The sequence below is a fragment of the Siphateles boraxobius genome, unplaced genomic scaffold (assembly GCF_051911475.1).
Source record: "Siphateles boraxobius isolate OS27281-9 unplaced genomic scaffold, OSU_SipBor_1 11, whole genome shotgun sequence".
Classification (NCBI taxonomy): Eukaryota; Metazoa; Chordata; class Actinopteri; order Cypriniformes; family Leuciscidae; genus Siphateles; species Siphateles boraxobius.
In genome coordinates this window covers 153,675-180,468 of record NW_027508711.1, presented here as the reverse complement: position 1 = coordinate 180,468, position 26,794 = coordinate 153,675, and the positions used below count along the sequence as shown (strand labels likewise).

The window sequence follows — 26,794 nt, the reverse complement described above, 5'->3', positions numbered from 1 at the left end:
TTTTAACTGGTAGTATTTGAATTAATCCAAGGGCACATGAGTCATGACTCTGAAACTACACTGTATAAAGAATACTGCCCTAAATTTCTAAGTACAATCAACTTGGCTATTGAAGTTATTCAACTTAAATTACATTAAACTGACTAAAAAAATAGTTTAAACTTGAAAAAAAAGCTGAAAATTGCTTAACGTGTGTTGATGAGTTGATGTAAAAAGGTCTATGTTGTTATAACTTGTTGGTCATATAATTTTTAACAGTGTACAATGGATGGATGGTATAATCAAGATTCTTCTTCTTCTTTAAGTAGCCTACACCTTTTCCTGTAAGTAAGGGAAGGAACAGAAATGGAAAAAAAACTATACCCTTGTCTTGTGGAAAGAAAGAATTGAGCCAGCAGAAAATGTCTATTTAAACAGCTGTACTCAAGAACTTCCTCTTCCTACGAAAATAACCTTTCATTTTCACACCAATTGTGTTTGGCACTCTGAGCGGTAAGTGTCTATTTGTGCCGAATGTTTCTCTCATGCATAAACAAGGCTATAGTAAATGGTGAGCATGGAGGCTGTGATTTGATTTACTAAAGGGCCACAAAAAGGCTTTGGCTTATGTATTTGATCCAGAACATTAAGAAATGTCATTGCAGTGTGTGCTGCGTGCTTTAAAGAAGTCCTTGGTGGGTGGACCTCAGCCTCTGGTTTGCTGATTACATACATTTATCTTCTTGTGGCCCTGAGGTGAGCAGGATGTTTCAGCTGTACGTGAGAAACCACACAACCTCACGGAGCCCATCACAGATCCCTCACTTCCTTATCCTCACGTTCACATCAGCTATTGTGCTGGCTGCGTACATTTCAAAGCGTGTTTACTAACGATCAAATTAGCATACAAACTAAACGATTCCAACTAAATTCCTCTGATAAAGTACCGTTTGTAAAAATGTGATCGCGTTTATTACGGTATAAAACGTAAGATGTCAGATCAAAATATATATTTTCTTAAAACAAGATTATGTGCACGATAATCTCAAAAGACTAACTGCATAAAAGTTGCTAAATTTAAAAAAAGTCTAAAAACGTTTTTGATCACATATTACTTTTCCCCTAAAATGTTCCGTAGTTTTATGATTTTTATCACTTTAATGATTCTTACTATTTTTAAAAATTATTTTTAATTATTATTTTTTATTTATCCATCCATACATTGTTGTGTGTACTATAGTAAATACAAAACAAAACAAAAAGAACTAATTTCAATTAAGAATTTTTAATCATTGATGTGTATTTGTTTACTTATGTGCTGGCTAATGCCTTTTGACTTTTATTGCTATAACTGCAGGAACTATGAAAAATGACAGTATGACAGTATGATGAAGAAGTTACCACCCACAATGGTCTTGTAGTGAAGGAAACATCATGTTTAATGTAACCACGAAAACCAATCGGGGTGCGTCTCTTTCTCTCTCAGCGCGCGTGAGTGTCAGTCACTGTGAAAGCGCGCGCACTTGTCTGTGGCCACTATAACTCCATGAGCGTTGAGGGAAGCTGTAACTCAACTTGCCTTTTCCTCGACCAAAGACGTTCAGAGTAGTCTATAAGTGTACTTTTTCAGGGTGAGGAAAACGTGTGGAATGATTTGATTTGCATCCCTGGTACGTAAATTCAGCAGTTTTGCGGTTGAACTTTCAGAAGCAGTGAGATGCCAGCGGAGAAACCTATAACTCAGGTGCGCGGCGGAAACACTCGTGTACACAGCCAAAGTGAGTAACGGAACGGAAGTGTTTTACAATGTAAAGAGTTTGTAAATGTTTTTGTTTAGCTACTAATAATGTTTGAGATCTAACTGAAAGTATTGATTTTGTATTTAGATTACGTAGCCTAACTTTGTCAATCTATTAATCCATACGGAGTCTGACACCTCTATTATTTCGCTCTTTCTAAACTATGAATTCATAATTTTTTACAACACAGTAACAAAACAGTATTTTGATGATAACCTCACTCCTCGGCTTACTTTTTCTTCTTTTTTTTGTACATTTTTTTTTTACCATGGGAATATAAGTTCCTAAATTCACATGAGTGACAGCACTCTCCCACAGTGTGACAAGTTTTGTGGTGCTACTAAAAACTACTTTTAAGAGCATTTTCTTTTCCTATTTTCTTTTATCTTTTACAAGTACCATGCTATGTATACACGTTTTATGACCTCATTGTAATTGTGAAATTACTATATTCAATTTTTAAAGTGTTTCTAACTGTACTGTATGATGTCATCCCACCCATCCAAATGACTTTTGATGGTTACATAGATACTTGCATCTTGACTAGACTAAAATCACTCCACAATGAGATAACTGTTAAGCGTGCTTTTTAATGACAGATACACGCTTATCATAGTCCCCAAAACCTTAGCATAATTTCCTCACACCCAACATGCTCTTGTTACAGTACTGAATACTAAATAAAGATTCGCATGACGTGACTCATGAGGGACCTGGTATACGTTCTTTTCTGTCCAGACATCATGTGCTTAATATTATGATACTTCATAAACGTTCAACACGTTTCGGAAAGTACCTCGTCTTAAACACAGGATAGGGTTTTGTAGAACGGTGCTTGCTGAGGCAAAAGTTGTTAAAACGCAACCCTGTGCTTTGGAAACAATTTGTCATTATTTTACTTGAGAGAGTCAACAGCCATACCAAAGTCACACTGTGCTATGAAAAGCAAACAGCAACACTAAACCCCAGAAACAGTGACTGTGATTTTAATCATAGCATTTTTGTGCCTGATCAGACAGAATGGAGCTAGAAGATAAGAAAGAAAAACAAAAAGATATGTGGTCTACCTTGAAAGGCATGCTGCAATTACTCAATTCTTTAGATAGGTCTACACAAAACCACAATAAAGATCCCAACAGAGTTAAAGGAATGCCAGAATTATTTAATTACACACATACTGAAATATTTCGATGCTCTGTATTTTAAAAGCCAAGCATACTGTATTTGAACAATTCAGACTGAGTATTATCAAATTATGAAGTAGACCTGAAACTTACACTATCATTCAAAAGTTTTGGGTAAGATTTTTTTAAAAACAAATTAATACTTTTATTCACCAAGGATGCATTAAATTGATCAAAAGTGACTATAATGATATATATATATATATATATATATATATATATATATATATATATATATATATATATATATATATATTCAAATAAATGCTGTTCTTTTGTACTTTCTACTCATCAGAGAATTCTGGACAAAAAAAATATCATGGTTTCCAAAAATATAAAGCAGCACAACTGTTTTCATCACTGAAAATAATAAGAAATGTTTCTTGAGCAGCAAATCAGCATATGAATGATTTCTGAAGGGTCATGTGACACTGAAGACAGGAGTTATGATGCTGAAAATTCAGCTTTGCCATCACAAGAATAAATTATAGTTTAAAATATATTAAAATAGAAATCAGTTATTTTAAATTGTAATATTATTTCACAATATTACTCTATTTTTAATCAAATAAATGCAACCTGGGTCAAAAACACTTAAAAAATCTTAGTGAGTCCAAACTTTTGAACAGTAATGATATGAAAGAACATAAATAATAACCATTTATTCATCGAGAAACTGCTGCATTTCATGTAGGGTAAGTGTACCCATTAAGCCCATGTACCCTTTAAGCCCACTTTCAACTCTGAAGTCAAATTAAAAAAAGAAAATAATATTTTATGCTGCTCATTATTTTAACCAATCCGGTGATTTGTTACTTCCCTGGCATTTTTATTGCATAGGCAATGTTGAGTTAGCCCCACCCATGTGCATGCTGTCTCAAGGGAGCGCGCACAAAGTCACCTCAAAACTTTAGTGTTTCGGGATCCTTCAGAAATCAACACATTTTTGCAATTTTCATCCATTTCTTTTGTAACTACAGTGATATTATGTCTAAAGTTACCAGTTTCTAAAGTTACCAGCCAATCAGAATTTCCACTAGCCAAATTTTTTCTGGTGAAAAGAAGAGAAATTATGAGTGCCACTGAATGCATTTGATCATTTTATTTACATTGTTGGCATGAAAAACACATATAAAGTACAATAAATACAACAAAATATACACAGAAAGGGAAAACATTTCATTTCAAGTTTGGGATCTATCTATCTATCTATCTATCTATCTATCTATCTATCTATCTATCTATCTATCTATCTATCTATCTATCTATCTATCTATCTATCTATCTATCTATCTATCTATCTATCTGTCACGGATTCACCCAACGACACACCCCAGCCAGCTTCAACCCAACACACCTGGTCCCGATCGCAATCACCGGAATTCTGATTCACCTCACCTGCACCCTCATCACTTCACTCACCACGCCAGCTCTGCATATAAATCCCAGTCAGTCTACAGCTCATTGTCAGGTCTCGTCTTTTGATGCCAGTGACTCTCCGGTTCCTAAACCCTTCGATCTGGTTCCAGTACCCTCAATATATCTACGCAAGTATTGTCCTTCTACACTAACCTCCCAGTGTGTGTGTATATTCCAAGCAGCCTCTGTGTGCGGTGGTTCCCCGGGATTCTCCAAACCGCCTCTCTGTGTTCTACAGTGGAATTCGCGGATCTCTATCAGGATTCCAGTGGTCAGCTATTTCCAATATCTACAAGACGGACTCAAGTTCAAGTCTTCTCCCTGTGTTCCCTGTGTGGATCTCGAAGCTCATTCCTGTATTCAGGAGTTGCATACAGTGTCTAAAATAAAACCTGTTAACGCCATTCTCTGTGTCTTCATCCTTGCATTAGTGTGACAGAAGACCTGACCACACACCATGCAAGCTTCCTCTGCTTCTGAGATCCACGCTGCATCCACCGAAGCCCCTCGGGGTGCCGCCGCACCCCAGCTGCTGATGGATGCCTCTGCTAATGCAGCCGTCGCTCCGCAACAATCACTTCAAGAAACCCTCATTGAATTCCGTCACGCTCTTCAGAACTACCGACTTGCCTCAGTAAGTCCCATGGCCAAACCAGCTTCATATGCAGGCGGGGAGGATTGCAACGGATTTCTTCTTCAATGCAAACTCTACTTGGAGGTAAATGCTGCTCAATTTATTTCTGAAAGAGCCAAAATTGCTTTTATAATTTCTCTGCTCTCGGGTCGCGCATTAAACTGGGCTCAAGCTCTCTGGGAATCCAATGCACCCGCATTACAGACTTTAAATGGATTCTTTGAACATTTTCACACTGTATTCGCTCAAACTTCTAGTGCCATCTCAGTTCATGATCAGCTGTTTCGCCTACGACAAGGCACCTCCTCTGTTTCAGAATACGCTTTGAAGTTTCGGACGATCGCAGCAAGCAGCGGATGGAACGAAATCGCTTTGAGCGCTTATCGTCAAGGACTCAACCCAGATGTCGGGCTACAATTGGCCATCTATGATGAAACCATTGGGATTGAAAAACTCATCCAACGCTCGATCCTCATAGACCAACGTCGCACTGCATGTTTGTCTAATCTCCCTGCTCGTACTCGCATCTCCTCGTCCTTAAGCCCTCCAGTACCTGAGCCAATGGAAGTCAATACAGGACGTTTAACTACATCTGAACGTAACCGACGTCGAACTAATAATCTATGTATCTACTGTGGTGCTTCTGGACATTATCGTGTCGAATGTCCCGTCCGTCCCAGCCGTTCGGCGGTGAGTACTGTAGATCTACCATTTCCAGTGTTAAACCTAAAACAAACTCCAGTCTTAGTAACATATCTGAAACACTTGTTGTGGCAAAAATTCCACAACACACTCTAATCCAGCGAAAGCTCTGATTGACTCCGGCGCGGCGGGGAACTTCATTTCAGCTTCTCTACTCAACCGTTTGCAAACCCCCCGTCGACGATTAAATCAACCACTGAATATACACTCCATCCTTGGAAAACCCCTTTGTAAAAGAAGTATTCAGCACTGCAGTCCCGAATTACACCTGTCCATCGGTTGTCTTCACCAAGAAAGATGCTCTTTACTGGTACTGGAGGGCTCCACTGCAGATATCGTCCTGGGACGCCCGTGGCTTACCCAACACTTGCCTGACATCTGCTGGACTTCTGGAGAAGTAAGTCGTTGGAGTGATCACTGTAAAAAGCATTGTCTACGTCCTGTCAAGAAACAATCCTCATCCTCCATATCCGCTGTCTCAGCAGTCCTGGGCTCCGTCGAAAGTCCAGTCACCGAGTCTTCCCACCAGATCCCTCCGGAATACCGGGCCTTCCAGGACGTGTTTAGTAAACAACTCGCCACCACTCTACCACCTCACCGGCCATGGGACTGTGCTATTGACCTGCTGCTTGGGGCCACTCTACCGCATGGGAAGATCTACCTGTTGTCCATCCCGGAGCAGAAGGCCATGGAGGAGTATGTGGAGGAAGCCTTACGCCAAGGATACATTCGACCTTCTACGTCCCCTGCCGCCTCGAGCTTCTTCTTCGTCGGGAAAAAGGACGGAGGACTGCGCCCATGCATTGATTACCGCATCCTTAACGCTTCTACCATCAAGTACAGATATCCACTGCCCTTGGTACCTTCGGCTCTGGAACAGCTACGTTCAGCTCGGGTCTTCACCAAACTCGATTTGAGAAGTGCTTACAACCTGGTTCGTGTACGTGAAGGCGATGAGTGGAAGACTGCCTTGATCACTCCTGCTGGGCACTATGAATATCGGGTTATGCCGTTCGGGCTGTCGAATAGTCCAGCAGTCTTCCAGGGCTTCATGAACGAGATATTCTGAGACATGCTCCATCGGTTTGTGGTCATCTACATTGATGACATCCTAATCTACTCCTCCAACCTCGATGAACATGTACTACAGGTGAAGCAAGTCCTTAAACGCCTCCGTGAGTACCAACTGTACCTGAAGTAAGAAAAATGCGAGTTCCATCAAGAATCCATGCACTTCCTGGGGTACGTGATTCAGCCAGACGGCATTTCTATGGATCTAAATAAGGTAGAAGCGGTGATCAACTGGCCTAAACCCCAGTCCCTGAAGGAGCTGCAACGTTTTCTTGGCTTTGCCAATTTCTATCGTCGGTTCATCCGCGATTATAGTAAGATCTGCGTCCAGTAACTTCCATGCTGAAGAAGGGTACCACACGGTTAACCTGGTCTGCTGAAGCTTCCGAGGCCTTTGAGGGTTTGAAGAAAGCCTTCTGTTCTGCTCCTACGCTGTGTCATCCCAACCCTGATCTCCCGTTCATAGTGGAAGTGGATGCGTCCACCAACGGAGTTGGAGCTGTTCTTTCACAGCGGCAGGGGACCCCTCCACGACTCCATCCATGCGCCTTCTTTTCACGCAAGATGTCCCCGGCAGAGCAGAATTATGATGTCGGTAATCGAGAACTCTTGGCTATTAAATTAGCTTTAGAGGAGTGGAGACACTGGTTGGAGGGAGCCAACTACCCATTTCAAGTAATTACAGACCACCGCAACCTTGAGTATCTCCAGGAGGCCAGAAGATTAAATCCTCGCCAGGCTCGGTGGGCTTTCTTTTTCACACGCTTTAATTTCACAGTTACCTACCGCCCGGGTTCCAAGAATCTTAAAGCAGACGCTCTATCACGCCTCTATCAATCCGAAACCTCCACAGAAATCAACGAAACCATACTCCCTCCAGCCATGTTTGTCAGTCCCATCCAGTGGAACATCGACAAACTCATTGCCGACGCCACCCTTACCGAACCTGCTCCGCCGGGGGGTCGTGAGGGGAAGGTTTTCGTACCTACCAACTTCCGCCTTCACCTCATGGACTCTGTACACACCTCTCCGGGCTCTGGACACCCAGGCAGCCAACAAACCCTCTCACTTCTCCAACAGCGCTACTGGTGGCCCGGCATGGCCCAGGATATCTCCCGATACGTGCAGGGGTGCACCGCTTGTGCTATGGCCAAGGTACCTCGACGTCTCCCAGAAGGGAAGCTCATGCCCCTACCAATTCCGAACAGTCGCCGTGGATTTTGTTACCGATCTACCATCGTCCAACTCCAAGACCTGCATTCTAGTGGTCGTTGACAGATTTTCCAAGTCCTGTAAATTGATATCCCTCTCCGGACTCCCCACAGCCTTCAAGACAGCAGAGATTTTATTCACAGAGATTTTCCGCCACTTCGGAATCCCAGAGGACATAGTATCGGATCGGGGACCACAGTTCATATCAAGAGTCTGGAAATCGTTCTTTAAGCTTCTAGGAGTATCGGTCAGCCTGACGTCGGGGTACCACCCTTAATCCAACGGCCAAGCGGAGCGTAAGATCCAGGAGATCGGGAGATACCTGAGAACCTACTGCCATGACGCACAGGACCGCTGGGACCAGTACCTCCCATGGGCAGAGTATACCCAGAACTCTCTACTTCAAACATCTACAGGCTTAACGCCGTTCCAATGCGTTCTGGGATACCAACCACCTCTGTTCCCATGGACAGGCGAACCATCGGACGTTCCAGCGGTCCAGCACTGGTTCACCGAGAGTGAGAGGGTCTGGGACTCAGCCCACCTCCACCTACAAGGGGCAGTACGGAGGTTCCAACAACAGGCCGATGTACGTCGAGGACCCACACCCCACTACACTCCTGGTCAGCTGGTGTGGCTCTCCACCAGGGATATCCGCCTCCGACTGCCCTCCCGTAAACTGAGTCCCAGGTTCATAGGTCCATTCGCGGTGCTGAGGCAGGTCAATGACGTCACGTATCGACTTGCACTACCCCATCACTACCGGATTGCACCCACCTTCCATGTTTCCTTATTAAAACCCTACACTGCACCTCTCTCTTCCCCTTCCACAGAAGCTGAAGCTGGCGAAGTACCCCCTCCTCCTCCAGTGGACCCCACAGACGAAGCCGTATACCAGGTCCGCACCATCTTGGATTCTCGACGACGGGGGGGGGCCAGCTGCAGTACCTCGTGGACTGGGAGGGGTTTGGACCTGAGGAACACTGTTGGGTCCATCGGGACGACATCTTGGACCCCACGCTCCTCCAGGACTTCCACCGTGACCACCCGGATCGTCCAGGCCCCCGTCCACGAGGTCGCCCTCGTCGTCGGGGTCTACGGCCCTCAGGAGCTGGCCGTGGAGGGGGGGTACTGTCACGGATTCACCCAACGACACACCCCAGCCAGCTTCAACCCAACACACCCGGTCCCGATCGCAATCACCGGAATTCTGATTCACCTCACCTGCACCCTCATCACTTCATTGTGCGGTGGTTCCCCGGGATTCTCCAAACCGCCTCTGTGTTCTACAGTGGAATTCGCGGATCTCTATCAGGATTCCAGTGGTCAGCTATTTCCAATATCTACAAGACGGACTCAAGTTCAAGTCTTCTCCCTGTGTTCCCTGTGTGGATCTCGAAGCTCATTCCTGTATTCAGGAGTTGCATACAGTGTCTAAAATAAAACCTGTTAACGCCATTCTCTGTGTCTTCATCCTTGCAGAAGTGTGACACTATCTATCTATCCATCTATCATTTGAATCACATGTCTTCAGAGCTCTTCTTCAGAGGTGCCATCAGAATCTGAGCCACCCTTCTGTTCGGTTTTAAGGAGGTCAGAGAGGGTCTCTGAACACTGAACCCTCTTTCACAGTCAGCTGTAGTTGCAGGGATGGTGAGGAGAGCATAAAAAGGATCAAGGACATCAGGACACCGATGGCACAGTATTCTGTTCACAGTAGGTCAGGTCTTCTCAAAGGTTCCTGTAGCAGGATGAGACAGACAATGTGCATTATGCACTTGCAAACAATTATACATTTTCAAATGCAACTTTAGTTATTGAAAGATGGCATCAAATTTGGATTGTGCCTTTAACAAATTACATTTACTCTGATTCCTGATAAACAAAATAAAACTGTCTCACAATATTAGACATTTCTATAGAGCTTGGGAACTTTTCAAGCACTTGTTTAAAAATGCTACTGATAAGGTACAATCAGTATGAGATTTTTTTTTCTCAAACATCATTCTCCAAGTACCAGTGGATCCCCAGCACATTTGATCTGTGCACACAGTTTTGTAACTACACCATTGTTTACTCCTGTCATTACGGATGCTCCATCTGTGGTGATTGCCACTAGCTTGTTCTTCCAATCAGTGCTGACTCCTCTTTCCATTATACTGCACACTGCTTTAGCTATATTTGTAGCATCTGGCTTTGAGACAGCTTTTACCCTGACAAAATCAACTTTGACCTTCCCCTCACTGGCACTCCTGACGTAGACCAATTCTTCTTCTATCACTGCACTGTCCAGGGATCCATCTGACATGACTGAGATGAACTTGCCATCTGATAATATTGCCCTCATCTTTCTTCTCTCATCCTCTGCTATGTAGTGTATGAACTATTTTGCCTGGTAGTCATTTGTGTATGTCTCTCCTATCTTCAAGCCTTTATTCCTGTCCACCCTGAAATAAATTTTTGTGTAAATGAAGCCATTGTTAGCACCTACAACACAGTACATTTAAGTGAGATTTTTTCTTTCTTTTTGAAACCCCCAAACGTAAAGTTTCATCTGTGTCTATGGAAGCACTCTGAATCGTATTAAATCGTACTGTCTTGGTAGTTTTAATCCTTAGGTTCTCCTGATTACTTCGGGCACCGTCATGATCCTTTACTGCCTCGACTTTAAAATTATTAGTTCCCACCACGAAATTGTTCATTTTTTTTTCTTCCGTGTACATGCGGCAATCCTGACAAAACACAACAACATTTTCGTGATCAAGCACAAACCATTCACAACCCGTTTCTTTTCTTCTTTTCTCTGTCCTCATCCCCTGCCTCGTTCCTCTTCTTGCCCCCAGAAGTCTGTCCCAATCACCGCCGCATTTAGTTCAATCTTAACTTTTTACTTTACTTTACTAGCTAACTCCCTCCTCTTTCAGTCTATGTTCCCTGTTCTGGCTCCGTTCGTTCTTCTTCTTCCTTGTGTTTTCTGGTGGACGCTCCGTTTGTTTCCATGGTTTCTCACGCTGGTTTCACTGCAAACTGCGCGCAGCCAATGGGCGTATGAAACGTCATCATGTAGCATTATTACGCCACAGTGTTCATGGCAAATGTAGGAAGTACTGCCTGAGTAGGAAGTGTAAATTACAGAGAACAGAGCCTTATGTATCATGCATGTAATGCCTCATGGATCACCGGCCAAACTGGCTAGTAAGTTTTTATTAACACCCGCCAAACTGAATTTTAACCCGCATTTGGCAGGTGTTAATTTTAGAACCCTGCCTACATTCCCCTCAGTCCTGAGCCCCTGGGACTGTCCAGCTCCGAGATACCGCCACTTCCTGTCCAGCTTTGACCGGGCAAAACTCGGGACCCAAGCCGAGTTAGGGATCCGGACTCCAGGCATGGAGGGGTCACCCAGTGGGCTCCCAATGCCAGGAGTATTGAGCCCTAACTCGGCTTTCTTCCCGGGATATGGTCAATTCCTGTGGAACTTTGATCGAGCATAACTCCAGAGTCAAGCTGACCTAAGGCTGCATACTCCCCGGTGTGGGGGGTAGGGTTGCTACCTGTCCCGGTTTTTCCGGGATTGTCCTTTTTAATAACCTGTCCCGGGAAACTTTCCCGGGACACTGAATGTCCCGGTTTTCAAAAGGCTATGTGAATATGTCCCGGTTTTCGAAAGGCTAGGTGAAAAGCCATCGAAATGATGACCCAGACGGGTCATCGAAGACAGGTCATCGGGTCAGACTGATGACCCAGACGGGTCATGGAAATGTCCCGGTTTTTTATCAGACATAGGTGGCAACCCTAGTGGGGGGCCCACTAGGAGACCCCCGGAAACCCGAGAGTCTGGAGCCCCAACTCGGCTTCCTTCCTGGGATACACCCGGTTAAACTTCCACCTTTGACCAGTCATAACTTGGGAGCCAAGCCGACTTAAGGCTCCAGACTCCCAGTCTAAGCCCAGAGTATGGAGTCCCAACTCGGCTTGGCTCCTGAGATACACCCGGTCAAACTTCCAGCTTAACTCCTGCTACAACTCCAGTCAAGCCGACTTAAGGCTCCAGACCACCGGCCCATCCCACCCAGGGCTCTAATCAAACATTAGCTAAATGATTTTTTTTAATACTTCCCTGTCACTGAATAAATATATTGATGTTTTACTTCTTTAAAATCAATTCATTTTTATATTTTGTGAATCAATGATGATGTGGGCTTATTTTGAACATACGCGGGCTTAAATTGTGCCAAAAGTACCAATTAAGCCCATGCTAGACTTCTCACTTTATTCATAAAATATCTTAATTTTATATTCTAAAATGTACATCAACTAATTAATACATTTTCAAATGCATAAAATACATTAATTATTTTTCTTATAAACCATGTTAAAAGGATATTTCACCTAAAAATGAAAATTCTGTCAGTAATTACTCACCCTCATGTTGTTCCAACCCCGTAAGACCTTCGTTCATCTTCGGAACATGAATTAAGATATTTTTAATTAAATCTGAGAGCTGGATCACTCCTTCATAGGCTTCTTAAGAGATTGACCCTTGTTCCCCCGAAAAGTTATTAAACAGTCCAAGTGACTACAGTGGCTCAATCCTAAGTTTATCAAACGACGAGAATACTTTTTGTGCGCAAAAACAAAACAAAAATAACGACTTTATTTCAACTATTCATTTCCTTCTCTTTGGCCCTTGAGTCAGTTCACTAGTATAATAGCGTAAGATAACTTCTGTTGTTATACGTCACATTCATCACACACATGACCAGCGCCGGCCAATAGTGAGCCTACGTGTGAAGTAGCTCTACGCAATCACACTATGTTAACTGACTAGAGCCCCATAGAGAAGGAAATGAATAGTTGAAATTTGAATTTGAAATAGTTTTTGTTTGTTTTTGCACTCAAAAAGTATTCTCGTCGCTTGATAAATTTAAGATTGAGCCACTGTAGTCGCTTGGACTATTTTAACGATGTCTTTAATAACTTTTCGGGGCTGGCAAGTATCAATCCCTTAGAAGCCTATGGAGGAGTGATCCAGCTCTCAGATTTAATCAAAAATATCTTAATTCGTGTTGCGAAGATGAACGAAGGTCTTACGGGGTTGGAACAACATGAGGGTGAATAAATACTGACAGAATTTTCATTTTTGGGTAAACTATCCCTTTAATATATATGAAAAAAACCTAGACTTAGATTTTGGTTGATGGGTACACTTACCCTAGTCCATAGAACATGAAATCAGAATCACATGAATGGGTACAAAAGAATATTTGTTCCCAATTCTAAGCCAATAATAGCAAAGTTCAACTGTACACATCCTAGAAACTAATGGAGGAAGTGCTGGCCGGGTTTTGTGATAAATAGCAGGCGTGCACAAATATTTAATTTGTATTTGTGGAGTCTTTCTTAAAATAAAAGCTTATTGTTTGTTTGGCTTATTGTATGAGATGGATTGCTTTTGTGACCCAGAGAGGTTGATATTTTATTGTGCGATGTGATTGTTCTTTCTACAGATTAAGAAGTCCCACTGAAGGTCTACCGGTTCTGCTTCTTGAAATCTAGCAGCTGTTTCCTTTAAGACTTTCAATGAAAGGCTGAAGTGAGCTGGACCCAAGGGACAGGCTGGTGAACGGGTAAATCAAGATATATTGAGGGGTGTCTCCGTTGAAGTGCTGCTACCAGCTGATACCAGATTCATCCTACCCCCTCTTTCGTTTGAAAAAGAGAGATATTTGGTTAAACCTATGGTCGGATTGGCTCATCCTCACACCTACTGCAAGAGCAATTAAACAATTATCGGGAGCACAACTATGTGTGTCTTTGAGGATGTCCTTTCACTCTGGTTGATGGCACCATGTCTTCTCTCGTCTACATTGTTCTTGAGCTGTTGATTGCGGTTTTGGCCGTGGCAGGGAACGTTCTAGTCTGCTGGGCCGTCTGCCTCAACAGTAATCTCCAGAGCATCACCAACTTCTTCGTGGTATCATTGGCCGTGGCGGACATCGCAGTGGGACTCCTGGCCATTCCGTTTGCTGTCACCATCAGCATAGGCTTTTGCAGCCATTTTCATGGATGCCTCTTCATTGCATGCTTCGTGCTGGTCCTCACGCAGAGCTCCATCTTCAGTTTGTTGGCCATTGCTGTGGATCGGTACATTGCCATCAAGATCCCATTGAGGTGAGTGAACAATTGTGTCGTGATTTTCTGGTAAGAGTTGAAGGCAAACTTTTAGTAAGATTACACATAATATGGTTGCTTGAAAGAACAGATGACATAGTTGCCCCATAGCAAGAACATAGACAAAGTTTCCTCTTTCACATTATCAGTACATTTATAATTAGTTATTGTTTATGTTAAAATTGATCAAAACTTGTATTAAAGACCAAACAGAATTGCAATCTGTTTGTTTGTCCAAATAATGGCAAATGGGGGCAGGGTTATGCTAGTAAAAAAAAAAAACTGAAACTAAGACCATTAAAAAAATCGTAATGGTAATAAGATATGTACGTTAACTAAAAAAAAAAAATATATAAAGTAATTAAACTTAAAGTAGTTACCAAGGTAAAATATAAAATAATAAAAACTATAAACATTAAAAAACATTAAAAATATATTAAAAATGATATTGATGGAAAGATATAAAAAAAGCAAAAGCTATTAAAAATGACAAAAATACAACAAAATGCTTTAACTAAAATTAAAATTAAACTGGAAAGTATAATAATATAAAACCTATTCAAAATTTTAATAAAAACTATAATAGTAACTCAGTGATACTAAAATAACACTGGATAGGGATTTGATATTTTACACTGGTTTGTGATTCAGAAATTACACCCAAATCCTAAATCAATATACATTGTTCACTCAAAAATTAAAAGCTAAAAATGAGTAAAACTCACCATTTATCATGTCATTGGGTTACTAAATATTAGATGATGTTTTGGTCAAAGATAACTATTCAAAATATCTTCTTTTGCATACCACAGAAGAAAGATGGATTAGACAGGTTTAGAATGACATGATGAGAGCCATTGTGCGTGTGTTTGTTTGAGTGCATGTGTATAATCAATAAAACGTGTTTGCAGATATGTAATCCTATGTAATCTTTATTTATGTGTGTTTTGCAAATGTTTTGATATGAGGTGGTTAAAGGCTCCTAGACTAGGTGACTCTCTGCCTTTCTCCTGATAATGACTTGATAATGGGCACAACATGCACTGTAATTCCCTCAGATACATGTAATTTCCCCTCTTCCACTGTTTGCAATGATTTTTGCAGTAAATAGGAGTCATGCAGCTTTACGCTGTTGACAAATGTTTCAAGAATAGTTTGTTTCAGTAGAGCCAAATCAATAATCAATACTCAATCTGGCACCATGTTGTAATATAGTGACATACAAAAGAGCAGCAAACAAGTCACACCCCACAGGAAGGAGAATTGGAATTTGATGTGAAATGACACAAGGAGGAATTTACTGAATTGTAAATGTTTATCTATCTGTCCATCCATCCATCCATATATCTAGACTTGCTTCAAAACTTTTAAACAGCTACAAACATTCAAAGAAAATTTCAGTTTTGTTATTTTTAAGTTCAAATTCAAACTGAAATAATGCATCCTGTTTGCTACCTCAGTTCAAATTCAGGAATTAGATTGTAATTCAAAAGCCATTCTCAATTCAATTCTAAATGGCACACAACCCCGGTTGCTAGTACTAACAACCCCGGTTTGTTTACTAGCCCCAGTCTAGATATGACATATTAAATGTAAGCCTAGGGGATTTTTCAGCCGTTTGATTGTCTCTCAGGTGTAAATCATAAGTCTGATCCTTTAGAAAAATCTTAGCACACCTCTGCTCCACAAGCCATATCATTCATTGCTCAAACAGTGAGGGAGTTTTATACTTAAATTTGTTCAGAAGAAATAGTGTATACAGTCTTTAATTAGTAATTAAAATATGTAACAAAGAGTATTACTTGTATTTTTACTACTAATTGTATAATATACAATGATATAAATTTAATTTACTGAAGATGTCAAAGTAACATGTTGTGGGTATTAAACCTGGGACATTTTGCACTCCAGTTGAACACCGTAATGATTATTCTTAAATCCTCTGGCCCAGCAGTTCTCAGCAGCACTTTTCGGAAACTGAAAGGTGTGGGACTTTACCACCTGCCTGCATACAGGGTGTGATGCACATTTCTGCTCGTGGTGTAGATTGAGCCGCACAAAGCGTTGTAAGAGAACAGCAGTGACAGCAAAAGCCTGGGCAAGTGTTGATTACATATGTCTGCTGCCTTCCAGTCTCTGTGGGTGTGTGAATGAGGTACCAGTAGTACTGGAGCCCTGTAAGTCCTCTGGGTTTAATGAAGCAGCCACTGTTGTTCTCAGTGGGCCTGATATAAGCCCAAGGATTTTTGGAACAATTGACATTTGACCACCGTTTCCAACTGTTGCCCTTGGCAAAGGAAACATGTAGCAGGGCTGTCTGATCAACGGGATGTTTGAAATGCATAGCGGTGGTGGATTTTTCACAGCTGTATTCCAAACTGTTTGTAAACTGATGCTTTTACAATTGCTAATATGCTTTGTATAATTTATTTTAGTACCAGCCAGGTTTTTCAACCAGGGGTCTGTGTGGGGGTCTCAATGTAGTAATGTTATTATTAACAAAACTTATTCTGTTACCTTGAATATTTGTTTATATTTGGGGCCCATGGGCTAGCTGGGAGGGGGGATTATGGTAGGTATTAAAGTGCCCCTATTATGTTATTTTAAAGGTTTCTAATTTTGATTTGGAGTTCTCCTACAAAAGGTTTACATGCATCAAAGGTCAAAAAACACTCATAATATACTTTGCACATCACCACATTTTTCAATTATTCTCAAATGACTCAACGGATGAATCAGTCTCTCTAAATCCCTCCTTTCCGTGAGCCACTGGCCCAGTCTGTTGTGATTGGTCTACCGCTTACGGCACGTGTCGGAAACTAAATGCCCATTATAGCTGATTGTCAGCACCAGAGGTTTCCTAAAGTTCACCGATAGTACACACTGTAAAGACAGTAATGCTGGCATCAATTTTACCATATCAATCCAAGCGCGAGTCTGATGATGAAACATTGGAAGAACTAGTCATTCAGTCCAAACCGCCATTGCAAGGATGACTTGAGCAGGATGCTCAGTAAAATGCTTCTCAGTTTGACATACATTATGAGATGTTGCAACTGTAATTCCCTATCATCAGCATTAACAAGTGTATGTCCATCAACAAACCGATGTATATATTTCTAATTTATTGCATTGCACATGCGGGAACTGTATCATTAACTGTATCAATAACAGTGGATATGTTAGCCAGGACTAATGTGGATTACTGATGTAACATTAAAGTTTGCAAAACAAATCTTCCTCCATCCTTTATCATTACTAATAAAAGTAAAAACAACAGATAATCTGCATTACCATTTTAACCATTTGATACATTTATTGGTAATAGTGAACCCACAGTTGATAAGCAGAATCATAACACATCGTGCACTTTTGACTTTTCAGACTGTTTACGTTCACAGAAAGTTTCTCATATGCATTTTCTCGTTATTTCATCTGACTCCATAAATGAAAAGGTTTTAAAGGGATAGTTCACCCAAAAATGAAAATTCTGTCAGTAATTACTCACCCTCATGTTGTTCCAACCCAGTAAGACCTTCGTTCATCTTCGGAACACGAATTAAGATATTTTTGATTAAATCTGAGAGCTGGATCAATCCTCCATACTAGTCCATAGGCTTCTAAGGGATTGATACTTGCCAGCCCCGAAAAGTTATTAAAGACATCGTTGAAATAGTCCAAGTGACTACAGTAGCTCAATCTTAAGTTTATCAAGCGACGAGAATACTTTTTGTGGACTAAATGAGCTCACTCGAGGCTTACAGAGAAGGAAATGAATAGTTGAAATAAAGTCGTTATTTTTGTTTGTTTTTTGTGCACAAAAAGTATTCTCGTCGCTTGATAAACTTAAGCCTATGGAGGAGTGATCTAGCTCTCAGATTTAATCAAAAATATCTTAATTTGTGTTCCGAAGATGAACGAACGTCTTACGGGGTTGGAAAAACATGAGGGTGAGTAAATACTGACAAAATTTTCATTTTTGGATGAACTATCCCTTTAATGATATCCGTGCATCATTAAATGTGAGCGATGTAAATAATGTCAAAGTCAGTTAGAATAATCAAATGTAACAATTTATTATGTCAGGTAAATGTATCATTACAATTTCATAATCAGTTCAAAGATAATCAATACAAAACATCAAATGCTCTGGAATAAAGAGAAGAAATGTTAACCCGACATTATACATGAAGCTGAGAGTCTCGGCGAGGTACAGAAAGGCCCTGATCTTTTTGCTGCATTCCATTAAATAGCCAGAAGCTGTTTCACATGGTAACGTGCTAACAATGGTAATTTGCATTCGGAGGTCACACCTTTTGTGTGCAGAGGGCCATTTGCTTGAAAGTCACCCCCTTCTGTGTGCAAGATATTTCTAAACTCTTAAGAACTTTATTACCTTTTGATTTCATTATTTGGGAATGAGACATTTGTATCAGTCACACTAAAATTATACCAAACATGTATAAAACTGTATGATAATTGTTCACATTAAAACCATATAGATTCCTGATTCAATGACTTGCAACCTGGCTCTTTTTAGAGAATTAGAGACTTGCATTTATGCCACCTCTCAAAGTACTGTGAAAAGTTTTAATAGTCTTTTGCAGTTGAAACCCCCTGATTTAATTGGACAATTTAATTCTTCTTGTTTTCTAATTAATGGAAATAATGTTGTTTCCTAGCCCCACTGAAAAGATTAAGTTTACAGCCTCGTTGAAAGTTGTACAAAAACAAAGCATTCAAGTATTATTTTAAGACTAGGCACAATACAGGTGAAATATATGCTTCTTATTAACACATATCCTGGTATTTTCCATTTTGGCAGCAATCGCCAGGGCTTGACACCTAAACAATAGACATTTCCCAGGAGCAAAGTCAGTGCATGCTTGTGTAGATTTGGGAAAATAACCCTTTTCCAGGCTTGACAGTGACACAGAACAATACAGCCCACTTCAGGATGGGCTTCAGGAAACATCAACATATTGTTTGAGGCAGATAGAGTTGTAATATATGCCAGACTTGGCATGCTTATCACCATAGTGCTTCATAGCATACTTCCTTCTAAAATTGCTGTTTCATATCTGTTTTTGTTTTTTGTCTTTCTAAGGTACAACAGCCTTGTCACTAGCCAAAGAGCCAAAGGCATCATTGCAGTATGCTGGATACTTTCAGCGGTCATCGGCTTGACCCCCATGCTAGGCTGGAACAGTCGCGTAGACGCGGGCACCAACAGCTCCTGTCCTCAAGGTATGACAGAGTGCCTGTTCGAGAAGGTGGTCACCATGGGTTACATGGTTTACTTTAACTTTTTCGGCTGCGTCTTGGTTCCGCTAATTGCTATGCTGACCATCTACGCATGGATCTTCATGGCTGCCCGTCGCCAGCTCAGACAGATGGAGCAGAAGCTAGTGCACATGCACGGACACACTCACGGTGACGGATCCTCCTCCCGGTCCACACTGCAAAAGGAGGTCCACGCGGCCAAATCACTGGCTATCATCGTGGGCCTCTTCGCTGTTTGTTGGCTCCCGTTGCACATCATTAACTGCTTCACATTGTTCTGCCCTCAGTGTGATCGACCTCAGGACTGGGTCATGTACCTGGCCATCATTCTTTCACATGCTAATTCAGTTGTGAACCCGTTTATATACGCCTACCGAATACGTGACTTCAGGCACACCTTCCGAAGGATCATCCGACAGCACTTCCTTTGGCATGATAACAGACTGGCCATTGGTAACAGCAACGGAGGTATGGCTGCTTCTTCTGCTGCGGTCAGTGTGATTGAGACTTCTTGTACGATGTCCAATGGCTTTGTGCTGGATCCCAATCCCATTCACGGCATGATTTCTTGCGATGAATTTACAAAGGAAATGCCAGCAAAAATCAGGCCAAAAACAGAATTCCAAGACTTAGGATACAGTTTAAATGGAGCTTTGGAACATTCCTTTCCCGCCAGTTCAACACCGATTTTTTCATTACATACCGGGGAGGAAGTTCCCTCCATTAAAGACCATGTAGAAATCATGACTGTAAAAGACTGCAGTGCTATTACTAATGTACATGTCAAATGTCTGCTGCCCGTAAGGACAAGCAACTCTTCTGATCTTGCAGAAGTGTCATGACATACACTTCCATTACGCAAATATCCAAATTTGTTCTTCACAAAGCGATCACTGATCTAAGTTGCTGTGCTAGTGAGGGTGACTTCATTTACAGTACTATCTAGCCAGGGTCAGGAAAGATAAAGCCATGAGAGGATCACATCGCTCCTGTGGGAACCCTTACTGCACAAATTCCAGGAATTTTTACTTCTCTTTGCTGTCAAACACCCCTGATGGTGTTTGCAGATTTTAGACCTCATAAAGAACTTGTTTGCTGACATTGTATGAGGTTTTTTTCAAAAGCTTATATGATTCTAAGGAGCTTTAATAAAAGAGCATTGTTCCTGGTCAAAGTGGGGGAGGCCTAATGGATTAAATCAATATTCTGGGTAATTCAGCCAAACCTGTTGTGACCGCGCCATACGGAACTATCATCTTTCTGTGCTTTTATAGTAGGAGTATGTCCAAACTTAGAACATGTACCATCAATATACCTGCCGGAACTCCTGTAGCGCTTTATAACATAGGGCTGCACGATTTCTGGAAAAAATAAATCGAATTGCAAAATTGTGAATTCAACTTAAAATGTGATTTAAAAAAAGCTCCAGGTTTGCTGTGTGTTTGTTTGTTTGTAGGGCTGCACAATTTGTTCAGATATGTTTTGAAATATATGAATATATTAAAAATGAAATATATGAATATGACTATAAAATAATAATAAAGTATCCTGAATAAAAAAAAAAAAGACATTTTACCATTGTATTATTTCACTGTAAAAATAAAAAGATTATCAAAATATTATGTAATAATAATAATCTCATTATTATAATAATCCCGAGCCACTCTGAGACACTGAGAACAACAGATCATGAGCTGTTAGCTTGTACGCTCTTCGCTCTGAAACATGCAGCACACATTTATGTCATTAAATCGCACCAAGCGATATCGTGATTCCTTTTTTATTTCAATTAATCGTGCAGCCCTGTTAGAACATGACCAAATTGAATTATACTGTAATGATTGTAAGCATGTGTTAATATTTAAGGAAATGTACTGAATAAAACAAAGCTATAACCAAATTTGGACAAATAGAGTGTTATGTATAGTGGTGTACACTCTCAAAATAGAAAAGTACAAGTTGTTACTGGGGCGGCACCCAGGTACAAAAAGTACAAAAGCCAAAAGGTACACCTTTCTACCTTAATTATCCCTAAAGGGGTAAATAAGGAACCTTAAAGGTACATATTAGTACCTACATTATACATTTTAGTACTTTTTGAAAGGGCATTGCCCCAGTGAAATCTGTTGTACCTAAGGGTTCTACCTTTTTTACGGAAAGTGTATTAAACCTAAAGTGCTTGATTAGAATCACACGCAGGCATCAATTATGCTAAGAGTTTAAGCCATATACTGTCTGTGCAACGTCAAGTGGACTTATTGGTGCTCAATAAAGTGGACTTTGATTCCTATATAATGATCGAATTTCCCAGAAGAATGCAAGTATAAGCTGTAATGATTCACAAATGCTATATTAAATGTGCAATCGTTTGTAATAGATTTATTTGTTCTTCAACACAACATAATGATTAGGGATCATAAAATTGTCAGAAGATATAGGACAGTGGTGTAATCCTCTCTTGTGACACACACGCATACAAGCACACTCGTGGACTACACAGACCAGTTGATTGTATTTACAGAGAGTCTGCTGACGCCAGCGGCCGGCCTAATGCAATGGAAATCAAATGAAGGGGCATTTGATGATCCCTTAAACTGTATCATTACGCTTCTCTTTTCCTCATTAAAGCTCTAGAGTGGGAAAGACTTGCACTATGATACAAAGTATGTCACATGGGAGTTGACGTTTTTAGGTTATGTAGTGTGTAACGGTCCATTTATAGAAGGAGTGAGTAGAGTTACTATCCATAAAAATGGAACAAGTAAGCTAGATTTTTATTATTTATAACTTTGATCAATATTGCCTCTATATTTGGTCAACGCTGAAGGATCATAGACCTGGGTAGTCAACACATTATCATTTGTTGTAAATTCTCATATTTTCACACACACACACACACACACACACACACACACACACACACACACACACACACACACACACACACACACACACACACACACACACACATTAATATTTGTTGATTAAATATTACAAATATTGAAGTTGTGCGCATAAAAATTGTTTTAATATTTATGTTATTTTAATTATATTGTTATTTTAATGTCACTACCGACTTATACTAATTATAAGAAAAGGACGGGGAGCTCTTTCCATTGAGTCTGTTCATTTGCTCTATAAAGACTGCAGTGTGTCCAGCACTTGGTCAGAGTATATAAGTTCAAATCTACTGGTTTGTTGAGAAATGCCAGTCAGCGCAGCAGTTGCATGGTTTGATTTTGTTTTGACAGCACTATTTTTTAATGAGACAGATGTCCTTTACAAAAACGAATCTCCAGGCTTACGCAGTAATTTATCTTATTCCATCATGAATGCTTGTGGTGTAAATCGGATCGGAGTGAAGCTAACAGACTGTCAGCATGTCACATAGATCAGCAGCAGCTGGCAGGTTTATTCTGCTGGTAAAATGAGGTTTGAAGACATTGCTGAGAGTTACTGTGTAATCAACAGACATATGCCCAAACCTATTCCACTATCACTGTTTTGTAATTGGTTGAATTGAGTTTTTTTTCTCTTTTGTGGATTCGATGCAGGTGAAATTCTTCAGAATGTCAGGTTTAAGCTCATGGGGTTAGTTTCGGGTCACAGAAACTGTCTTTGTTGACTTTGTTTTATAAACACTTACATTTTCCTGTTAATGTTGTTAAAGAATTTTATTTTTCATTTTCCTTCTTACCAATGACAAAATTCCTTAGATAGCATCTGATACAAAATATAAGAAAAGTTTAATAAATGGCTATGCGGCAAAATTAAATAAACCAAATGTTTAATGGTCTGCGGTTTGACAAACACTTTTTCAGACGTTTATTAGTTTGTACCACTTCCCTTTATTTCTGGAAAACAGGAACATTCAATTAATAAACAGAATCGGCAGACGTAATGGTTTACTTCCTGTCTCGACTCAATTCAGGCAATTTTGAATATAACATGGTCTCTAGTTCTTCAGTGATTTACAGACAAAGAGGAAAAGACTACTGCTAAGAATAGACACAGAATCAGTCTATCAAGCACCAGGATGACAGAACAAATTTAGACTGTATAATGCTGCCGCGCACAATTCCTGAGAGTAGAGCCATGAATCTTGATGATGCCCTAACCAGACAAATGTTGTAACAATTCTTATGACCATTATTGTTTCATATTGCTTTATATGTGTATATATATGTGTATTGCTATATATATATATATATATATATATATATATATATATATATATATATATATATATATATATATATATATTCAGAATAATTTATAAGATCTGTGTCAAAGATGGATTTCATGGACAGTATCTCTCTCTCTCTCTCTCTCTCTCTCTCTCTCTCTATATATATATATATATATATATATATATAAAAAAGATGGATATCATGGACAATAAATATATAGTTATATATATTTTTGTATTAAATAATAATTAATAAATAACCAACAACCAGAAATAAATGCTGAAGAATGAAAACATCCGAGACACGTATTGAATTTGTCACATACAGATTTTTTAAACAGTTTATTCTAATAATTGTTACCTGTGACATTGAATTGAAAGATTGAATTGAACGACAATGTTTTACTCGTATCAACAATTCAATACCGCCCTCTTCTGTAAATCTGACGTGTCTTCTGCTTGTTCTACTGACCATAGTAATAGGACTTCAACTCCCAAAATGCAGCAGGGCTTCAGGAAAAGGCGGGGTTTCTGCTTTCAGCTGCATTGTGGGAGCGGGAAAACGCCGCAAATACTCACGTTGTTCAATAGTGTGGATTTCTACCATTTCTACGAGGCCGTCGACTCAAGGTACTATAATGCTTGATGGCAAAAACCTACTAGCTTACGTGTAATCTGTTGCTTGGTATTTCACTAAAATATACTGTCTTGTTTGATCTGTTCGAGTCTGTAGCGTAGCAGCGTCCATTTTAGACATTCATTGTTTGCTTGGTTTATTCATGCGACTCGTTTGAGATCATTCTAGATATTTATTGTGAATGTGTTAGATTAGGTACTGAAGGCAGTACAAGCTAACTATAGTTAATACCAGAACTGAATGATTTTCATGACGTTTATTTTCGACCGTGGATTGTGTCCTCCAATACGCACAGAACACGATTTCCAAACGAATGATTCTTATGAACCGGATCTTTTTAGTGAATCACAGCTATAACGGGTGGTGACAAGTGTAGTCCGCCGAACGAATCGTTCTAATGAGTCGGCTCTTTTTAGATAGGAACTGTGACACATTCTCACTGTACTGCTGTCCACTAGTTATTACTTTAGTCATGTCTGATTAGAAAATAACCTTAATTTAATTAGCTGTTAATTAACTTGCTTTTTTGTCCCCCAGATTAAAACATGTCTATTGGTGTTCCCATCAAAGTCCTGCATGAAGCAGAGGGTCACATCGTGACCTGCGAAACGAACACGGGTGAGGTGTACAGGGGCAAACTGATTGAAGCAGAGGATAACATGAACTGCCAGGTACTGCTAAAAATGTGTTGATCACACAGAAATCAGAATTCATATTTGATACGTTGTTCGTCTGTTACCCAAAAATTGTCCCTATACTTGTATTTGCAATGAGTTGTGTGTGAATAATGCTACTATCTGCACTTATGTTGTGTGAATCAGATGTCCAACATTACTGTGACCTATCGAGACGGCAGAGTATCCCAGCTGGAGCAGGTGTACATCCGTGGCAGCAAAATACGCTTTCTCATTCTGCCTGACATGTTGAAAAACGCGCCTATGTTGAAGAGCATGAAAAACAAAAACCAAGGGGCCGGAGCTGGAAGAGGCAAAGCTGCTATTCTCAAAGCACAAGGTTCGTCATCAAACATCCTTTTTTATGGTATCGTTGACTTTATTACAGTAACTGCAGTTGTATTATTCAGTTGTTCCAATGTCAAGTGCACTTTAGCTACTAAATTTTAAATAAATATTACAATTTGTACAATTAAAATATTCACAAAAACAATGGAAAAGATAATTGCACTGAGCACTGTAGTCAATTAAGTTTCTAGACAAGTTAAGGCTTTTTTTTTTCATGGCAAAAGCAAAAGATGAAACCACTAAACTGTTTATTTTTCTCTTGCAGTTGCAGCAAGGGGCCGAGGTCGAGGAGGACCAGGAGGAAGGGGAAATATTTTCCAGAAAAGGCGATAATGTGAATGTTTCATTTTGTATCACAATGTCATTTTGTACAGTTTTATTTTCCTTGAGAAATTATGCTTTTTTTTTGTTTGTTTTTTTGGTTTGTTAAAATTGGTGATCTTATTGTTTTTGCAATAAAGTTTTTTTCCCCCACTTTTCTCATGTAATAAAGCTGTTTAATTATATAAAGTGTTTTATTAATGCATCAATTAGGTGAAGGACTGATTTAGCAGCGTGTCATTCTGTTTATTAACAGTGCAATATCGTAACACCTCAGCACCTACTTAAGGTTTGCATTAAATTATTGCTTTAATAGATAAGAACCTGTTTGTTCCATATTTTGTTGTTCTGATTATGTAATGCTGTGTTTTTAATATTTTAGATTCTATGGACCACCAAATATGATCATCCTTATGTGAGGGTCTTATGCAATCAAAGTTTTTTTTCATGTATAAAAACCCAATTTATACAATAAGTTATACTAAATATAATTTTCTATTTACTATAGTACATAGTACTATATAAATAGGTAATCTGTTAGATTGTATTATTTAACACATTTTTAGGAAGTTTTTTTTAATCAATTTGAAATTAAAACCCCTGCTCTAGAACACACCAGATGTTAAATTTAAACCCGCTTGATAACTTGTCCACCTTTGGCAATGTCTATAAGTTTGTTTCTTTAGGTCTAACACATTTGTGGTTTATGAGATGTTTCCTCACAAGAATAAATGCCCATAGTTGTGTCCAAATACAGTTTGCTCTGAAATGTCAATGGCTATGAAAGTTCAGCCAGGAGCATAATTGTATTGGCTTGTAAGATCAATAGTGCTGTAAAATTGATTGATTGCATCTCTTATAAAAGTTTGTAATACATGTGTGTCTCTGTGTATATATATATATATATATATATACAAACTTTTTAGATACTATGTTAGATACAGTTAATTGTGATTCATTGATTTGACAGCACTGAAGAGCAATAAAATAATACTTTGGGGATTCACATGCAATTGTAAGAATCAAAAGTTTAATTTTCTGATTGACTCCGTGTCAAAATGCAACTGAATAAGAGTGCAGGAATTCTAGTGAAGCACAGCAATGAAGTTCAATTAATCAAGGACTAATAACCCCCTGCTTGTCAGTTGATCGTTAGACGCAGTTCCCC

At 39.8% G+C, this 26,794-nt stretch overlaps 2 protein-coding genes across 3 annotated transcripts; both read left to right on the top strand.

The window, feature by feature from the left end:
• The first annotated feature begins 379 nt into the window (after positions 1-379).
• adora2ab (adenosine A2a receptor b) lies at positions 380-21,357 on the top strand. Of its 2 annotated transcripts, none has more exons than XM_077248601.1 (3): positions 380-492; positions 13,511-14,174; positions 19,282-21,357. In XM_077248601.1, exons 2-3 carry the CDS (start codon positions 13,852-13,854, stop codon positions 20,297-20,299), a joined length of 1,341 nt encoding a protein of 446 aa, XP_077104716.1. In that variant the 5' UTR covers positions 380-492; positions 13,511-13,851; the 3' UTR covers positions 20,300-21,357. The 2 variants fall into 2 exon arrangements, with proteins under 2 accessions (XP_077104716.1, XP_077104715.1); XM_077248600.1 differs by lacking the exon at positions 380-492 and adding an exon at positions 1,484-1,757.
• Positions 21,358-24,160: 2,803 nt separating this feature from the next.
• snrpd3l (small nuclear ribonucleoprotein D3 polypeptide, like) lies at positions 24,161-26,502 on the top strand. Its single transcript, XM_077248598.1, has 4 exons — positions 24,161-24,276; positions 24,821-24,954; positions 25,105-25,297; positions 25,571-26,502. Exons 2-4 carry the CDS (start codon positions 24,829-24,831, stop codon positions 25,636-25,638), a joined length of 387 nt encoding a protein of 128 aa, XP_077104713.1. The 5' UTR covers positions 24,161-24,276; positions 24,821-24,828; the 3' UTR covers positions 25,639-26,502.
• The last annotated feature ends 292 nt before the right edge of the window (positions 26,503-26,794 follow it).

Excerpts from the sequence above, each read along its gene's own strand:
- adora2ab (XM_077248601.1), top strand. The coding sequence starts at position 13,852 with ATGTCTTCTCTCGTCTACATTGTTCTTGAGCTGTTGATTGCGGTTTTG. Across the intron at positions 14,175-19,281 it reads GCCATCAAGATCCCATTGAG|GTACAACAGCCTTGTCACTA; the intron begins GTGAGTGAACAA and ends TGTCTTTCTAAG.
- snrpd3l (XM_077248598.1), top strand. The coding sequence starts at position 24,829 with ATGTCTATTGGTGTTCCCATCAAAGTCCTGCATGAAGCAGAGGGTCAC. Across the intron at positions 24,955-25,104 it reads AGGATAACATGAACTGCCAG|ATGTCCAACATTACTGTGAC; the intron begins GTACTGCTAAAA and ends TGTGTGAATCAG. Across the intron at positions 25,298-25,570 it reads TGCTATTCTCAAAGCACAAG|TTGCAGCAAGGGGCCGAGGT; the intron begins GTTCGTCATCAA and ends TTTCTCTTGCAG.